A 19685-nucleotide genomic window follows, 5' to 3' on the forward strand; every position below is an offset into this window, starting at 1 on the left:
ATTTTGTTTCCATGCAGTTTCCTGGTTGAATAAAAGGTTGAGATAGGGTTGTTTGGATGAGAAATAGAAATCTCCAACCTTATTTCTAAGGTCTGCTTGAATGAGTCTGAATAAGTCTTTGAATCCATATGAGTGGCAGACTGTATCTTATTAGAAGAAATTAGGGCACATTGATGTATATATAACACTGGGGTTATGCAACATATTTATTAATCATTGGTATGCTATTCTATACAAATATCTGTTCATATACTTACACTGTATTTTTAAAAATCCTTTAAATATCTATTTGTTTCAAATTTTGGTTTTGGGAAGCAGGAAAACAAAGAAAAAAATAACTTTTCAAAGCTTTAGTTATTTATTAGAAAAGACGTGTCCCCGTTCCACCTCTATCGATACATGCGTTATTATGGGTAACACCTGTGAACTCAGATGCTGGCAGTAAATAATGTACAAAGTCTCTCAATCAAAATTACCTTCATGCAAATGGGAGGTCCTGGAAGTTCAGACTGAGGCTTAGGCTGGACTGAAGCCATGCTCTGCAGTGTCCTGTGTTAGCCACATTCTATTATTGTTAGAAATGAGAATTCGTAAGTAAGCAGATTATTTTATGTATTGTTTTAAGTAAAAAAAAAAAGTCATAGGGACAACATAGGCTTACATTAAACATGGGGACTAAGGTACAAAATATGATCTGGAATCAGAACACAATTAAATCCCCTGTACTTGCATTTCTGTTACCACTTATATCTGAATCAGTGGGGTACTCATTAAAATGCATCTACTTGGGCCCTGCCCCAGCTTTCTAAATCAGAATCTCAGAAAATGGGGTCTGGTAAAAGAGCCATTTTAGCCAGCTTTCCAGATGATTCAAATACCCACTACACTTTGTGAAACACCCCCTGATTTTTTGTTCATTGATTAAATGAATCGGTTCTTCAGTTCTGACTCCTTCATTCACTGATTTAACAATATTTATCAAGCCACTTTTCATTGCATAGTATTGGGCTAGTTAGCATGTAAGCAATAATGCAATATAAAATACATCTCTGGCAAGTGTTTTACTACCTAATTAGGGTGACAAGGTGTACCCTCAATATCTATTAATAAAAAAGCACAAGGTATTTGTATTCAGGGCCAAAGTAGCATTAATTGTATAGGATATAACATCCAGAACAAGGGAAACATCATTCTGTTCTGGTCAGATGACACTTGGAATAATAATCTCTCTCATTTATTACCTTATGTGATAATTAAAACTGCTCTGTGAAGTAGATAGAATATTATTTCACAGAAGAGAAAAAAAATTGAGTCCTAGAAATGAACTCTGCTCTGCTGCTAATTCCTACATCAGTGTTCTTCTCACTGTGCCTCTATTACACCTCACATAATTTTTTGTTGCTGTACTTAAGCTGAGACAGTTCAGAGATAGAAGAGTTTACCAGTAATGAATACTTTGGTTGAAAAACAAAGGAAATAATTCCAAATAACTAAAACTTCCTCCTGTCTCTGTATTTTGTGTTCAGCTACCAAGACATCAAGCAAGGATTTTGTTCATTAAAATTTGTGGGAGAAGTCTTGCATATGGTGAATGTGTTAGCAGAAAATATTAATGATTATGATGGTTCATTTTATGTGTCAATTTGGCCAGACCACAGAAATAAATTTGTGAGGGTAGTCCCAAGATCCTTGAAGACCTAAGTGGTTATTCTTCTCTGTAGTCCAGAACTTACAGTGAGGACTGCTGTCACTAAATTGGAAAACCTAAATGCGTTGAAGATCCTCGCATGGCTGGAGTCAAGTGTTGACCGTCCATTGCCAAAGTCAAGGTGGTCATGGTTCCATAATGGACATCAGAATGAAGCATAAATCAGAATACAATCTGACTTATAGAGTGCTAGGGCATTGACTGGTTGATCATGGTGTTCCTAGAAGTGAAATATATGGGAAGCCCACTAAATTCTTGCTTGATCTGTATAAGCAGAAAAGTTCTAGGTCAACTTGAACAGAAGTCTAACTTGAATCATTAAAACAGAGTTATGACCTCTGAATCAATTCCCAGATGCAAGCCAATTTACAGATGCAGAATGAAGGGGGAAGCCAGGCCCCCTTGAAACAGGACAACTGTATATTGCTAAAAATGCATTTTGTTAATCTTTTTCGCTGCCATCCCCAAAGGGACCTACAGTCTTTAACCAGGTTAACTGTACGCTGGGGAAAAAGAAAATAATGAGAACTTTTGGGGACTACCGGACAGTGGCTCTGAACTGACACTAATTCTAGGAAACTCAAAATGCCCCTGTAGTCCATCAGTCAGAATAGGAGCTTATGGATATCAGGTGATCAGGGGAGTTTTATGTTAGAACCATCTCGCACTGGGCTCAGTAGGTGTCTGTACCCATTTTTCCTCAGTTCAGAAAGTCATAATTGAAATAGATATACCCAGTAGGTGACAGAATCCCCGCAGAATCCCTGACCTGTGGAGCAAGAAAGGCCAAGTGGAAGCCACTCGAACTGCCTCTACCTAGTAACATGGTAGACCAAAATAAATAACCTCATTACTGGAGGGATTGCAGAGATGAGTGCCACCATCAAAGATTTGAAAGGTGCCGAGGTGGTGATTCTTACCACATTCCCATTCACCTTGACTATTTGGCCTGTGTAGAAGACAGATAAATTTTGTAGAGTGACTATGGATTATCATAAGCTTAACACAGTGGTGACTCATTGATTGCAGCTGTTATACCAGATGTGGATTCATTGCTTGAGAAAATTAACACATCCCCTGGTATCTGGTACGTAGCTACAGATCTGGCAAATGCTTTGCTCTTCATACATGTTAATAAAAAAAAAAAAAAAAGAGCAATTTGCTTTCAGCTGGCAAGGCCAGCAAGGCATCTTCACTGTCCTATCTCAGGGATATATCAACTCTGCAGCCCTATGCCATAACTTAATTTGCAGGAATCTTAATGACCTTTCCCTTCCATAAGCTATCATTTTGATCCATTACATTGATGGCATTATGATGATTGGACCTAGTGAGCAAGAAGTAGCAAGTACTATAGACTTATTTGTAAGATATCATTACCAGAGGGTGGTAACTGACAAAAATTTTATTGGTAAAGTCCAACAAAAATTCAGGAATCTTCAATCTCTTTGGGGGTTTAGGGGGCCAGTGGTGTAGGGCACATTGAAATATCCCTTCTAAGATAAAGGATAAGTTGTTGCATCCGGTCCCTCCTACAACCAAACAAGAGATATGATGCCCTACTGAGCCTCTTTGGGTTTTGGAGGCAACATTATCCTTGTTTTGGTATGTTATTCTGGCCCATTTAGTGAGTAACCCCAAAAGCCACCATTTTTTGATGGGTCCCAGAATAAGAGAAGGCTCTACAACAGGTCCATGTTGCTGTGCAAGCCACTCTGCTACTTGAGGCATATAATCCAGCAGATCCAATAGTCTTTGAAGTGGCAATGGCAGATAAGGATGCTGTTGGGAGCCTTCAGCAGGCCTCTACTGGTGAGTCATAGCACAGACTCTTAGGATTGAGAGTAAAGCCCTGCCATCCTTTATGGATAACTACGTTCCTTTTAAGAATCAGCTTTAGCCTACTACTGGCCTTAGTGGAAACTGAACACCTAACCATACCACTAACTTATCATGCAACTTGAGCTGCCCATCACGAACTGGATCTCATCTGACCCACCAAGCCATAAAGCTGGGCATGCACAGCAGCACTTCATCATCAAATACAAGTTTTACATATCTGATCAGGCCCAAGAAAGCCCTGAAGACACAAGTAGACCCATGAAGAAGTGGCCCAAATGCCCATGGTCCCCACTAGTGCTACACTACCTTTTTTCTCTCAGCCTGCATCTATGACCTTGTGAGGAATTCCCTATAATCAGTTGACAGAAGAAGAGAGAGATGTAGGTACCACCCAAAGTGAACAATTTCTTCTCTCTGGGACATCCCCAAAGGATAGTGGTGAAGGGAAATCCTCTCAGTGAATAGAATGTCAAGCAGTGAACCTGGTTATTCACTTTGCTTGGAAGGAGAAATGGCCAGATGTATAACTGTATACTGATTTATGACCTGTGGCCAATGGTTTGTCTGGATGGTCAGGGACTCAAAAGAACATGATTAGAACACGAGAGAACATTGACAACAAAGAAGTCTGGGGAAAAGGTATGTGGAATGAGCCAAAATGTGAAGATACCTGTGCACCACATAAATGTTTACCAGAGAGTGGCCTTGGCCAAGGAAGATATTAATAATCAAATGGATAGGATGACCACAGCTACCCCTTTATCCCCCAATAGACTCATAAACAAAGTGGTCATAGTGGCAGGGATGAAGGTTATGTGTGGGCTCAGTAACACGGACTTATGCTCACCAAGGCTGACTCATCCACAAATACACTGGTGAGTGCCCAGTTTGCCAGAAAAGGAGACCAACACTGAATCCCCAGGTGATAAGCCAGCTACCTAGAAGCAGATTGATTACAACGGACTACTTCTATCATGAGTCGGTGTTTTGTTCTTGCTGAAATAAAGGATGTGGATTTGCCTTCCCTGCATGTAATACTTCTGCCAAAACTACCATGAACAGACTTATAGAATGCCTACCCACCATCATGGTATTCCATACAGCATTGCTTCTGATCAAGGAACTCAATTCAGAGCAAATGAAGTGTGGCGATAGGTTCATGCTCATAGAATTCACTGGTCTTGTCATGTTCATCACCATCCCGAAGCAGCTGACTTGACAGAATGGTGTAATGGTCTTTAGAAGACTCATTTATAGTGCCAGTTATGTGGCAGTACCTTGAAGGACAGGGGCAAAATTCTCCAGAAGGCTGTATATGTTCTGAATCATCATCTAATAGATCGTGCTATTTTCTCCCATAGCCAAGATTCACAGGTCCATGAGTTAAGAGGCAGAAATGAGAGTGTCACCACTCACTATTACCCCAATGACCCACTATCAAAAATTTTCTCCCTCTCCCCATGACCCTGTGTTCTGCTGGCTTAAAAATCTTAGTTCCAAAGGGAAGAAAGGTCCTACCAGGAGACAGAACAATGATTCAATTGAACTGGAAGTTAAGCCTGCTGTCTGGCCACTTTGAATATCTCATGCCTCTGAATCAACAAGCAAAGAGGGGAGTCTCTGTGCTGGCTGGGGGAGTATTGATCCTAACTACCAAGAGGAAACATTGGAGGTAAGGAAGAGTGTGTCTGAAATATAGGCGATCCCTCAGGGCATCTCTTAGCATTATAATGCCCTGTGATCGAGGAGTCAAGATGGCCGAACAGCATGGAAGTTTTTTGTGTGTCTCGCGTCCATGAAATACAGCCAGACCAACACTAAACCATCCTACACACCTAGAAAACTGATTGGAGGATATAATGCCCTGTGATCAAGGTCAATGAAAAACTACAATGACCCAATTCAGAGAGGACTGCTGATGACCCAGACGCTTCAGGAATGAAGGCTTGGGTCATGCCCACCAGGTAAAGAATCCTGACCCACTGAACTGCCAACTGAAATGTAGTTACAAATACCATGTGACTAGTTACAGAAATGATGACTATAGTTGTCATGATTATTTTTGTTGTTTTGTTATGAATACATTTGTGTGTCTGTGTAAAACAAATGTTTTCCTCACTATCTAATCCTCTTATGTGAAATAAGATATATTAATTTTATATCTTAGTATTTAACTGATTTCAACTTTATGTCATAGTATTTTAAGTTATAGGATATCAGAAAGAAGAGTAAATATTACCCAAAGACTTTGCATCCTCTTCTGGGGAAAGAGTTAGTATGTTTTAGTTGTATGCAGGATAGTTATATAATGTTGGGCAGAAGTATGAGTTTGCTATTGTCATTATTATGGAAATTATGGTTTAAGGAGATTTGCGTGGGTGCCAAGTCAACAAGGGTGGACTTATGATGTTTAATTTTATATGTCAACTGGCTAGACCAATTGCCCAGATATTGGTCAAACATTATTCTAGATATTTCTATGAAGGCGTATTTGAATGAGATTAGCATGAAAACCAATGGACTTTGGGTAAAGCAGATTACCCTCCATAGTGTGAGTGAGCCTCATGCAATTACTTGAAGGACTCAATTGAACAAAGACCGACTTCCCCCAAGAAAGAATTCTACCTTTGGTCTTAAACTGCAACTCTTCCTTGAGTCTCCAGCCTGCAGATTTTGGATTTACCAAGCTTCCATAATCTCATGAGACAGTTTCTTAAAATTCCCTCCCCACTCCCACACACACATTTTTCTCCCCATCTCCCTCCCTCCCTCCCTCCCTCTCTCTCTCTCTCTCTCTCTCCCCTCCCACTTATTTCTCTCCTCCCTCTCTATCTCTATTTTTCTCTTCCTCTGTCTGTTGATGGATGGATACATAGATAATCTATGTCATGTCATCTTAAAAAAAAATAGTCTTTAGTTCTAAGCAGAGCATGAAAAAGTAGGTTAGCTTACTATCCATTCAGTTGGGTTCCTTTGGTCATTGTGTTAATAGATCAACTATTCTTTTATTTACAACCCCACCAATTTATAATTAATCAAGACAAAATAGGAAGCATCAAGATTTCCATTTGATTGTGACTCTTGATACCATTTTAGAATATTCACATGTTGCCTATTGTTTGACTTACCTATAAGCAATAATAATGGTACTATGCATTTTTATAATGCTTTACCATTTAGGAAGAATGTTTACATTTTAATTATTCACACCTAACCCAGTAGGTCCCATATTGTAGGCAGTCTACACACCTATTTAATCAATTATGATGAAATAATGAGTTTAGGTCATATTTTTCCTTTTTCATCTTTGTTAAGTTTGGAGGGCTTTTTGGAACACTTACTAATGAGCTAAGCACAAGGAAACTAAGAAGAATGTGTTAAGGTGATTAGTAAATTTTGTGTTTCTGAAGCCAGCCTGGACTGTCCTTCCCCCTTCAGAACTCTTTCCAAATTGGTTTTTCCTGACTATGGCTCATTGCTAATGTGATTAGTGAGGCTGTGCCCCCAACAGTTGCCCACAATACCCCTGGGGGTTAGTATGTCCCCATCAAGAACTTAAAAGTTCTCGCAGAAAGACTTTATATAACAAGCCCACAGTGAAAAGTATCTAAGTTTATTGCTGAATTGTGGAAACTAAAGATAAATAAAAAAGAAAGAATTCTGATGAAAACTCTTTTTTTCCTACTAAGTACTTGAAAGCAGTTATGTGACTTATATACAGACTCTTAAGGCTTGGATTAATGACGTCTCTATAGTTTATTGTAAAAGGCCTGTCCATATTTTCACAAACATGTAAATGCCACAAATCAATAGCCTACCTCTATCCCCAAAGATGGGAAAATGAGACAGATACATTTGCTTCACTAAAAAGGTCTACTCCATAATTGGAGTAAGGTTGATAGGAATTATTGTCAAGTTATTTTACTTATCCAAAAATGTTCATCTCTCTGTTCATATGTGTTTGTGTACGCATTAGGCTGCTCGAGCTACTATAATAAAATACCACAAACTGGGTGGCTTTAACAGACATTTATTTCTTATAGTTTTGGAGGCTGTAAGTCCATAATTATGGTGCAGGCAAATTCAGTTTCTGGTGGGAGCTCTCTTCTTGGCTTGTAGACAACTCCCTTCTCTGTACCTACTTACATGGCCTTTCTTTGGTGCCTAATGTTTAAGGAGAGACTGTTCTTTGGTGTCTCTTCCTCTTCTTATTAGGATGCCAGTCCTGTCGAATTAGGGCCCCACCCTGATGATCCCATGTAACCCAAACACCTTATATCCAAATGCCATCACAGTAGGTGTTAGAGTTTGAACTTATGCATTTGGAGAGGACATAATTCAGGCCATAAATAGTGTTTAATGTAATTTTAGCTACATTTTTAAAAATATTTAAACACATTTTAAACAAATGAGGTTTGGGGGCACCTGGGTAGCTCAGTCAGTTGAGCATCTGACTCTTGATTTTGGCGTAGGTCAAGACCCCAGGGTCATGGGATTGAGTCCCTCAAGGAGCTTTGTGCTGAGCTTGGAGCCTGCTTAATACTCTCTCTCTTCCTCTGCCCTTCTCCCCAGATTGTACTCTCTCTCTCTCTCTCTCTAAAAAAAAAAAGGAAAATAAAATAAATAAACTAAGGAGGCTTGTTTTGCAAATTTCTTTGTACCTTTAGTGCCCACAGCAAAAGAAGAGCCTATAAAAATACCAGCTGCCATGACTTTCTGGGAACTTTTTCAAAATATATATTATTAAATTACCATTTAAAATCATGGAAAGAAATTACAGACATGAAAAGAGACTCTTTCCCTTTAATCCTATCACACTATTATACAGCTACTGTCATTGATTTCACACACACACACACCCATTCTTTCCCACAGGGGTTTGTAATGGACATTAATGATGCTTCACAAGTTTGTCGTCTCCTTTTTTTCATTGAATAATATTTTGTAAATGCATTTATGTGATTAATTCAACACATTTATTGAAAGAATTTCAACTGTTCAATTTTGATGAAGCAGAACAACTTTCATTTACTGAGTTTTACAAAATAGCATCAATTTTCTTCAATAGATCAGCCCATATTACCAGGCTCATTGCCAACTGACACTCCATTTGCCTACATGAGATATATCTTAATACACATCATGTCTGAATTTTCACAAAGGGTAACAGAATTATCTATAGATGAGATTGGCTCAATTATTTATAGAATTATTAATATACAGTAACCAATACTAAATGGTTTTCCTTGGCTGATCTCCTGTTGGCCCAATTGCTATTCTTTCCAAAGTTTGCCCATAATCAGTTTTGATGGATAAAATTGAGAGGCTCAATCTATATGAAATGTGGGGTTCATAGTCTAACTTAAAGCACAGAGACCAGAAGAAATTTGGTTACATAAAAAGGGGGTAATCTTTCTCTGAAGAAATCTTCCTTCATCTTCACTTTGAGTACTATCAGAATTTGCCATGCGTGTAATTTGCTTGGGTAAATATACTTAGCCATGAAGGATTTAATATAGGTAAAATAGGGGTAGCAGTGGATCTTATTTGTGCTTAGCTTCACAAGCAGAAATTTAAGCCTTGAATCTTGGTTTTTTAGTATGATGTGCTGCATGTTATAAAATGAGAATTGAAGAAGGTCCAAGAACAATGATTCTCTGAAGAAGAGGCAATTTTTCCCGAGAGCACATTTAGCGAAGTCTAGGCATACCTGGCTGAGGAAGAGCGATGTTATTACCATCTAATGAGTAGAAGCCAAGGATGCAAGTAAAGACTTTACATTGTACCGGACAGCCCCCTCCCCCAAACATTTATTCATCTCTAAATGTTTATAGTGCCAAGACTAAGAAACCTTGGTTATGTAAGATTCCTGAGAGGCAAAGAAACTTGTTGGGTTTTTTTAATGTTTTTTTCTGAAGGACTATCAAGAAATTTGGGCAAGCTTGTCTCCCTTACATTTCTGAATCTTAATTTTTTTATTTTCCAGAAGAACCATTCAAAGAATAATTCCCATATGCTGAAACCAGAAAAAATGTATATAACTTGGCACAACAATTATGATTCAGGATTTTCACATCTGTTCTCTAGAAATGAGAACAGCCTCATTTTACTACCAAAAGGATACTAAAAACTAGCTATTTCTACTCATGACCATGGGAAATGATCTTAAGGAGAAAGCTCCAGAATAGAAAGGAAGAATCTAAGCTGCCTACAGCCTATTCACTGCTATTCCCAGTGCCTACCCAGTATCAGGCACGTAGTACGTGTTCAACAAACATGCACTGGCTGATTTTCATAGGCCCCCTCACTTATCATTCAAGCGTCATACATCCTACATTATACAGGATGATTCTGAAAGTTGTCAAAGTTGCTTAGGCTTCCCACAAGCCATATCATGAGCATGAGGGACAAGAAATTGTCCTTTGCTCTCTGCACTGGCAATCAGAAGATATGAAAGGCAAACCATGACCTGGTCAGCTGTCCTAAACGTATTACTCCTTGAAGAGTTGCATATCATCCATTACTGAATGTAAGGTTATTTTAATTTTTAAAAGAATTTAATTATTTTAATGAATTATATTCAGGGTTAACAGTCCCTGGACCTTGCAAGTTTAATATCCGGAATAGAATTCAGGGAGCCAAATTTCATATAGGAGTTTCTGGGGCCAGTGTTAAGCCATATATTGAGAGTGGAAGCAACAAGTAGAGGAAACATCTCTGTTACAGCTTTGATCGGAGGATGAGGAATTCCCTGACATTTTTCAGAATCGCTTGTCTTGATCAGAGTCTTGGCCATACTCCTCTGCCACCTGCTCTTGACAATTGGGTAATGAGTGCCAGGAAATACTGTTTTATGTTTTGTTTTCCTGTCGGAGAACTCAGTGTTCTCTGCTATGGTTTGGGTTGTATTTGAGAAGTAGTTGGACTCCAGACAGAACAGGCAAATTCTGTTCTTTGGGGACACATCAACCCTTCCTTTGTTCTATAAGAAATGGGCTCATTAGAAATATATTACCTGCTTCCTGAAATTTTTTATCACATGCTACAAAACTGTGTCTGGGATCAAAATATGTGAACAGTAATGGGGCACCTGTGTGGCTCAGTCGGTTAAGTGTCTGACTTTGGCTCAGGTCATGATCTCATGGTTCATGAGTTTGAGCCCCACATGGGGTACTGTACTGACAGCTCAGAGCCTGGAGCCTGCTTCAGATTCTGTGTCTCCCTCTCTCCGCCCCTCCCCTGCTCAAGCTCTGTCTCTCTCTCTTTCTTAAAAATAAATAAACATTAAAAACATGTTTTTTTTATATCTCAACAGTATATTTGCATGGAAAGTAACCCTATCCAAACTCAGTTTCTCTTCTGTATTTCCCTGCCAACCAAGCTCATTTATGCCTAATATACTAAAGGGGTATGATGCCAAAACATTTTTATATAAAAAAGAATTGGCAAGGGTCATCATCAAAGAGAGTTGCATTTGGGGAAAACAGTTTACTTGGCTGGATGGTTGATTGAGTTGTAAATCACCTCTTATTTCCAAGAGAGGATTTTTAAATGCATAATACGGAGTACTTAAAATAAATGTCAAAGGGAAAAACCAGAAGTTATTAAGAGGAAAAACATATAATGTAGTGACTGTATTAATAGCTAATACTTAGTATATACTATAGGAAACTAAGAGCTGTCTTTTTTTATTGACATTATTAACATACAATGTTATATTCATTTCAGATATACAATATAATAAATAATTCACCAATTCTGTACATGGCTTAGTGCTCATCATGATAAGTGTACTCTTAATCCCCTTTGTTTATTTCATCCTTCTTCCTACCCACCCACCCTCTGGCAAACATCAGTTTGTTCTCTGTATTTAAGAGGCTGGTTTTTTGCTTGTCTTTTTTTCCTTCTTTGTTTGCTTTGTTTCTTAAATTCCATACATTAGTGAGATCATACACTATTTTTCACTGTCTGACTTATTTCACTTAGCATTATATCCTCTAGGTCCATCCATGTTGTTGCAAATGGCAACATTTCATGCTTTTTATGGCTGAGTAATATTCCATTGTGTGTCTATACCACCTCTTCTGTGTTCATTCATCTGTTGATGGACACTTAGGTTACTTCCGTATCTTGGCTATTGTAATGCCGAGTAAGGCTTCAGTAAATATAGGGAGGCATGTATCTCTTCAAATTGGTGTTTTTGTTTTCTTTGGGTAAATACCTAATAGTGGAATTACTGGATCATATAGTAATTTTATTTTTAATGTTTTGAGAAATCTTTCTACTGTTTTCCACAGTGACTGCACCAAATTACATTTCCACCAAGAGTGCACAAGGAGTCCATTTTCTCCACATCCTCACAACACTTGTTATTTCTTGTCTTTTTGGTTCTACCCATTCTGACAAGTGTAAGGTGCTATCTCACTGTGGTCTTGATTTGTATTTCCCCAAGGATGAGTGATGTTGAGCATCCCTTCATGTGTCTGTCAGCCATGTGAATGTCTTCTTTGGGAAAAGGTCTGTTTGGGTTCTCGGCCCATTTTTAATCAGATTATTTGGGATGTTTTGATGTATACTTGTATGGGTTCTCTATATATTTTAGATATTAAGCCCTTATTGGCTATATCATTTGCAAATATCTTCTCCAATTAAGTAGGTTGCCTCCAATTAAATATCTTTTGATAGTTTCCTTTGCTGTGCAAAATCTTTTTTATTTTGGTATAGTCCCAATAGTTTATTTTTACTTTTGTTTCCCTTGCCTGAGGAAACATATCAAGAAAAATGTTTCTATGGCTAATGCCAAAGAAATTACCACCCATGTTTTCTTCTAGTTTATGGCTCAAGGTGTCACATTTAGGTCTTTAATGAATTTTGAGTTTATTTTTGTGAATGGTATAAGAAAGAGGTCCAGTTTTATTCTTGTGCATGTGGCTGTCCCGTTTACCCAGCACCATTTGCCGAAGAGACTGTCTTTTCTCCATTGTATATTCTTGTCTTCTTTGTCAAAGATTAACTGGCCATATAAGTGTGGATTTATTTCTGGGCTGTCTGTTCTGATCTAGGTGTCTACTTTGTGCCAATAGAATACTGTTTTGATTGCTGAGAGTTAAAAAAAAATTTTTTTAATGTTTATCTTTATTTTTGAGAGAGAGAGAGGGGCAAAGTGCAAGTTAGGGAGGAGCAGAGAGAGGGGGATTCACAGAATCTGAAGCAGGCTCCAGGCTCCGAGCTGTCAGCACAGAGCCCAATGTGAGGCTCAAACTCACGAATGAGAGATCATGACCTGAGCTGAAGTCAGACGCTTTACTGACTGAGCCACCCAGGCGCCCCTGATTGCTAACAGTTTTAATGTATTCACTCATATAATTCTTACCACAGCATTATTAAGTGGATGCTTTTGTTATCTCCATTTACTGATGAGCAAACTATAGCATAGAGAAATTCATAATTTGCCTGAGGTCACAGAGCTAATAAGTGGTAGAACTGGGATTTGATTTCAGATGGTCTTGCTTAGAACCTGTGCACTAAACTAGGATGTCATACTGCCTTCCGGACGTGGTAACAGCACTTTCCTGAGTTTCAAGGCAGGCAAGACAAAACTCATCAATACTTTTCCCAAGTGATAAAATCTTGAGAAAATCATTGGATACATTGCAGCATGAATAACATTATTGAACATGACCAAAATTATGATTGCTATTTTGCACCAAGTCCAAATGTGTTCTTCAAAATAGTATTTTTCACATCAGCCTTCAATAAGAGGGGTTTAAATAGGGACTCAGGGGATATAGCTAACATCATTTGAAATCCAGATTTCCTAAAGTGAATAGTGTTGATGATTGGGTGTGATTTCTGTCACTGATCCCTATTTTATTTGCATTTTTAACAGTCTATAATTATCTTGTTTGCATATTTACTTACTTTTATGTTGTTGGCCTCTTCTGCTAAAGGGAATGCAAGGGTCTGTTTGCCTTATTCGTCTGTTAATCTTTGGAACTTTGCACAGATGCCGACATGATAGGTCCTCAAAATTACTTGTTGAGTGAATTCATGAGTGAATGAATCCTCCAAAGGCAAAGAGCTCTGCCCAAGAACAGCCTCAAATTCCTTACAGTATAAACTATGTCTATAATTACAATTTGTAAGTTATGACTATGAGAAGTTAGGGAGTTCGTTGAGGAGTTACTGGCAGAGTAATCCTGACTGGACTTGACAAGGCAGGGTGCTGACTCTTCTGCCTGTTTTTGTCTTCTTCACGAGCTCTGATGTTAGGGCCAGTCCCTGGGCTTGTGTTTTGCAAGATCAACCCAACCCCATCCAGCAGATTACCGGGGAGTGGCTACAGATGGCCGTCAGTGACAATGACAGAAAGGAAGTCTGCACCCACACCACAGTACTGTTTCATTCAAAGCTCTCCACCGCTGCTTCCAATGGACAGTTTTAAACCCAGGCTTAAAGACGAAACACTTCACGTTGCATGACTACAGCATATGGTGCCTTTTCCAGGAGGCCCAGGATCCAAAAGCCGCATGTGGCTTCCCCCTGCCAGATTTGCTCCTTCTCTGTGTTCCTGGCAATGGCCGGAAACGGACGATAGATCACCTGGAGCCACTTCAGTGTTAACAAAGTCCCTGGTCTGTGGCTTCACTTGTTCGAGCTTCTCTGCCCTTTGTCTCTTGCCACATTTCAACCCTAAGAATAGCCAGCATACAGGGAAAGGGAGGCACGGGAAGCTCCCTTTTTTAGCTCAAGGAAGAGAAAAGCGTATTTATTCAGAAATGGCTAGGTAGGCCAAGGCCTGTTAGTTCAAGTGAGACCAAAAGCTATTTGTTCCAATATTTTCTGTAAATAAAACTGCCACTGTAATGGTAATTCCATCATAAGTTTCAAAAAATGTGATGGCTGTTCTCAGCTTAATTTTCACAGGCTCTGGGGCCACTACTAGCCTTATCATTTACATTCTCATAACCCTGAACTCCTTTTATTTCCTCCATATAGCACAATCTATAGCTTGTACCTTTGCTTTTGCTTTTTGGACTGGGACACCTTTACCCCAGCCCTTCTCTGCCTTCCAGTTTTACCTCATGCATCACCACCTATTCAGGCGGGCCTTTCTGCAATTTCCAGATCCTGCTGTCCACCCCGCCTCTGTGACCCCCTTTGTTTTAGCACTCATGTATTATATTTAATGATGTATTTAGGTGTTGGCCTCCATTTGAATAATAGCAATTTATTGAGGGCAAGAACCATGTCTCACTCATTTTTTGCCCACAATTCCTGGCATAAAGTCTGGCATTTAATAAAGTGATCTCAATAAATCTCGATTGAAATGAATCATTTGTCAATAAACCATGATGTCCTCACTTGGGCCTTTTTCTACATTCAAAACTCCTGGAAGCATCAGAAACATTTTAAATGACTGCATTTTTGAGCTTCTGAGAATGTAACATTTTGTTATGTCTCTTCCTTTTCAGGAACCTCTTTCCGGAGCTATAAAAGACAAAGAGAAGAATCATGTCCATGATTGCAGCTTTCTATGGTGGCAAGTCCATTCTCATCACTGGGGCCACAGGCTTCATGGGCAAAGTGTTGATGGAGAAGCTGTTTCGCACCAGCCCAGACCTGAAAGTCATTTACATCCTTGTGAGGACCAAGGCTGGCCAGACTACGCAGCAGAGGGTTTTCCAGATCCTAAATAGTAAGGTATGCCTTAGGGGAAGAGCCTTGGGGCAAGATGACTCACTACAATATTCCCTGACAGCCCCAGATTGCAAGTTGCAGGGGCCAGGATGCCTGGGCAGGTAGAGGAGAGGAGACAAGATGGCAATCAGGTGCTCATAGAAATCTGTGGTGTTTTCCTGTAGGAGAAGAAAGAGGGCATAGGCTCTGTCCAGGGCAGGTGAGCAGATACTCTATGTTCTGGAAATTACTGAGTAAGAATCAAAAATGCTAAAATCCCCAGAGTGGACTCTCCAACCTCAAAATCTGTCAAAGTTCAACAGAACCCTTTCCTACTTCTAAATTCAAGGTAGTTTCCCCCCCGCCCCAAGTTTTGGATATTCTATTCTATTCTGAACAGGTATGATTAGTAAGTAGCCATGCGATAATACTTGGCAGTTGTCCACACTCCACAAGGTTTAGGTGTTACATACTTATCTATGGTAACTTGGTATTTGTATTATTCCATCGGTTCTTCTAAGGGGAAAACATGGAACATGAAATATTACATACATAAATGAGCATTTGCGTATCAGACCCCCTCACTCCTTAAATAAAAGATTATACGTATCCTCCCATGTTTTATAAATCTGAGGGTAGTATTGGCTTTGGTCTCAAGCATATCTTAGCTCAAATTCTGGCTTGTCAGTTTATTGTCACTTTACCTCGTAAGCTCCGGTTTGCGGTGTTCAACATAGGAACAGAGACAAGGACTTCCCAGGATTGCCACAGGAATTAAATTAAAAAAAAAAAAAAAAAAAGGCATGTGTCTGGTTCAGAGGCCCCTTTGAAATATACAGGGTCATTTAGGGTTGGCAAAAGGAAAATTTAAATAAGGTGTTTTTCTTGTTGTTGTTTTTTTGTTTTCTTTTATAAAAAGCCTCCTTTCCCATGTGTAGGAATGCTCCCATCTAACAGAGGCAGTATCTGTTAGCACAGCACATTACAGACACTCAGGAACCCCGATGATCACATTTACCTGCAGGTACCTGGATGAGATTTTGGTACAAATGATCATCAAGAGAATCAGGAAAGCCTCTCCTGTTTCTCATGGCTTGACTCAGCAGTGGGACAAATAATAGTAGCTGACAGTTATGTAGTTAGTACTTATGTACTTAGTATTAAGTACTTATGCACCTAGTACATGGCAGGCACCATTCAAAGGCTTTTTTGTGCCTTACCTCATTGATTTTTGCAACAGCCTGATGAAAAAATAATGATTCATATCCTCAATTTTCATTTTCCAGATTTTATGGATGGGAACACAGGCCTGGAGTGTTAACTTACCAGAGGTCACCCAGGTGGTAAATGAGAGTCAGACTCTAGATCTCAGTCTGGCCCCTGAGGCAACACACTTGCCTCTGCCCAACACTGCCTGCTTTGTAGCTAGTGGGTCTTAAGACCAAAATGATAAGGTGGCATAAAGCTGAAATCTAGATCCCTCTTCAGACAGCTGTGTTCACTTATATATCCCTAATGGAGTTTGTTTTTCTCACATAGCAGACATAGCTTTTTAGCTTTGTAGCCGGCGAATAGATCTCTAGATAAATATTGTGGCAGAGTCTTGTGGTCAGCACTGTCTTTACCTACTGTTCTTTTCAATCACACAACAATATTACTTTTGTCCTGGAGATCTTGATTGTACTGTACATAACTTATCTGTGAAACTGACTTGCAAATCTCCACACTTGTTCCCACTATTGGGCTATTTATTGCCTGCTATTGACCTTTATGTATAGTGGTTCTCAAAATGTGGTTTCCAGACCAGCAGGATCAATATCACCTGGGAACTGTCTGTTATCATCAGATAGTGCTTGAAAAGCATAGGCTTCACAAGGCAGACTGACCTGGGTTTGAACCTCAGCACTAGCAATTAATAGCTATGTGACGGTGGGCAAGATATATACTTGTATCTATGAGCCTTGGTTTCCTTATTTGTAAGTAGGGTAATAATACCTTGCTCACCCGAGAGTGGTCTGTCTATCCACCTCACTCTATCTCTCTCCCCTACTCAAGTCTTTCTGGATTCAAACCCAAGTCTGACATCATTAGGTATGGTATAGTTTTAACCACTATCCCCTGTGGCCTCACTTTTTACTGTTATGCTAATTAGGGTTTATTGTATAGATTTCTTTTCTCCATAAATTTTACCTAAATGAATTATGGGAGGAAAGAAATCTGTTGCACATTAAATGGCTGATCAACTTAATATCTGTGGTAAAACACCATGTCTGCATGACCATTTTGTGGGGCTTCTTTTCTTTTTTTTAGTACTTTTATTTATTGAATTCCTTGGACATCTAAAGAATTTGGAGAAGCTTATACACTATGATTATTTTTTAAGGCACCTTACTTCTATGTTATCATTTATAACAGAAACGTTAATTGCTAAAAAGAACAGATTCCATCACTTATTGAAAACAAGCCTTTGGAGGGGTGCCTGGGTGGCTCAATTGGGTAAATGTCCAACTCTGGCTCAGGGCATGATCTTGCAGTTTGTGAGTTCAAGTCTCATGTCGGGCTCTGTGCTAACAGCTCAGAGCCTGGAGCTTGCTTCAGACTGTGTGTCTCTCTCTGTCTCTGCCCCTCCCTTGCTCACACTCTATAAGCTCTGTCTCTCAAAACTAAATAAATGTTAAAGAAAACAGGCTTTAGTTATGCAAAGACCCATTTTCTTGGCTATGTGGAATTTGATACCTACAAAAGATTTTCCATGGGGGGAAAAATGATGTGCTTTATTTTATTTCTGGGCATTCAAAAACTGAAAAGTTTCCACTACAAAAATCATGAATTCTTGCCTCAGAATATGAGGATGCTCTTGCTGATTGGCTGTCAAGAAGGCTGTGTGCAGGGAAGGGACAGCCCAATCCTTATTACTGACTGTGACATATAAGGTATTATTGCTTATATTCATTTTGAAACTAAAAATTCAAAAGAAAGACAAACCTTAAGATTACATTTTTAAAATATGTGAATAGACTCCTTTTGCACAAAAAAAACCCCTTCCAGATTATATTAATTTTTTTGTTTTGTTTTTTGTTTTGACTTAGAGTATGTGGCTATTTAAATTCAAATTAATTACAATAATGAACTTTAAAATTCAGTTTTCAGTCATAGTAGCCATATTTCAGTGCTCAATAGCTACGTGTGCTGCTGGCTGCTTTACTGTACAGGTATAGAACATTTCTATAATCACAGAGTTTTAGACAGCATTCATTTAGATGATTGAGTGTCTTGTATGGAAGGACCATGCTGTGATTAAGATTTTCATGCTGCCCCTCATTTTTATTAACGCTACACTTACTGAAGTGCTTGCTTATGTGTCACACGTATGCTAGGCACTAAGGATATGAAGACAAAAATGACATGGCCAAGTCAAGTGATGGAGATAGTCATGTAAAACATGATTACAATGCAACACGAGTTCTCCAGAGAGAGGAAACCAAAGGGCAGTCTAAGCAGGAAGAACCACACCTGCAAATGGATGGCTGGTATCGTATATTTGAGAACCTCTGGGTGACTTGCTTAGCCCCAAACAAGTGAGTTTTTAAGAACTAGAAAGGCATGCTAGTTCAGGCCAGATTCTTAAAGACTACATACACACAATTGTTTTAGTTAGCTCACTTTCAGTTTGAAGAAAACTCGATTGAAACCGGCTTAGAAAACAAAGATGATATATTGATTATACAATGGGAAACTCCAGGACCACAGTCATGGGCAGTGGGCTGGAGCTCTGGCCACCTTGGTCTGTGAATCTCTCAGCTCTGCCATTTTGTTCTAGTTTTATTCCAGTTATGAATAAGATGGTTGTTGTTATTGCAAGATTCATGTGTGTGTGTGTGTGTGTGTGTGTGTGTGTGTGTGTGTGTGTGTATACATATACATATACATATACATATACATATACACATACATATATATATGACAGCCTTTGGATAAAGAGAGGCTGGCTCCCCCTGAAACTCTCTTTCAAGATTGATGAAACCTCTTTTCTTGAAAACCTCGTATTTCCCCTTATATCTTACCAGCCTGGGGTAGGTTATATGTCCATTTATGGACCAACCCCTATCACATGTGGTATGACATATACTGATTTATTCAGAAACTCCAGATCTAAACTAACCACTGAGCAGAGGGTAAGAGTTCACTTAGATAAGTAAGTCTTTCCCCAGGGCTGGGGTGAGACCATCTTCTCCTGAGGCACAGTGGCTACATGGAGAATGGAGAACATCTGAATGATAATTTAGATACTTCTCAAGACCCAGAAGAATGGATATTAGGAAGCAAGCATCCTGAGAAGAGCCTGGTCTCAGGAGTCACACAGACCTGAGTTGGTGTCCTCTCTCCACCAAGCAGTGTGCCTTTACATAACTGAGCCTGAGTAACCCAAATAAGGATACTAATGGCTATTGTCTTC

At 39.2% G+C, this 19685-nt stretch overlaps 1 protein-coding gene across 2 annotated transcripts in view; it reads left to right on the plus strand.

Moving 5' to 3' along the window:
- The window catches only part of FAR2 (fatty acyl-CoA reductase 2), a 154023-nt gene that overhangs the window by 90890 nt on the left and 43448 nt on the right, over positions 1 to 19685 (plus strand). For both annotated transcript variants that reach the window (XM_043562213.1, XM_043562212.1), the window contains exon 2: positions 15025 to 15253. In XM_043562213.1, coding sequence (XP_043418148.1) covers positions 15065 to 15253 — 189 coding nt within the window. In that variant the 5' untranslated portion in view covers positions 15025 to 15064. The remainder of the gene's footprint in view (positions 1 to 15024; positions 15254 to 19685) is intronic.

The sequence above is a fragment of the Prionailurus bengalensis genome, chromosome B4 (genome assembly GCF_016509475.1).
Source record: "Prionailurus bengalensis isolate Pbe53 chromosome B4, Fcat_Pben_1.1_paternal_pri, whole genome shotgun sequence".
Taxonomy (NCBI): domain Eukaryota; kingdom Metazoa; phylum Chordata; class Mammalia; order Carnivora; family Felidae; genus Prionailurus; species Prionailurus bengalensis.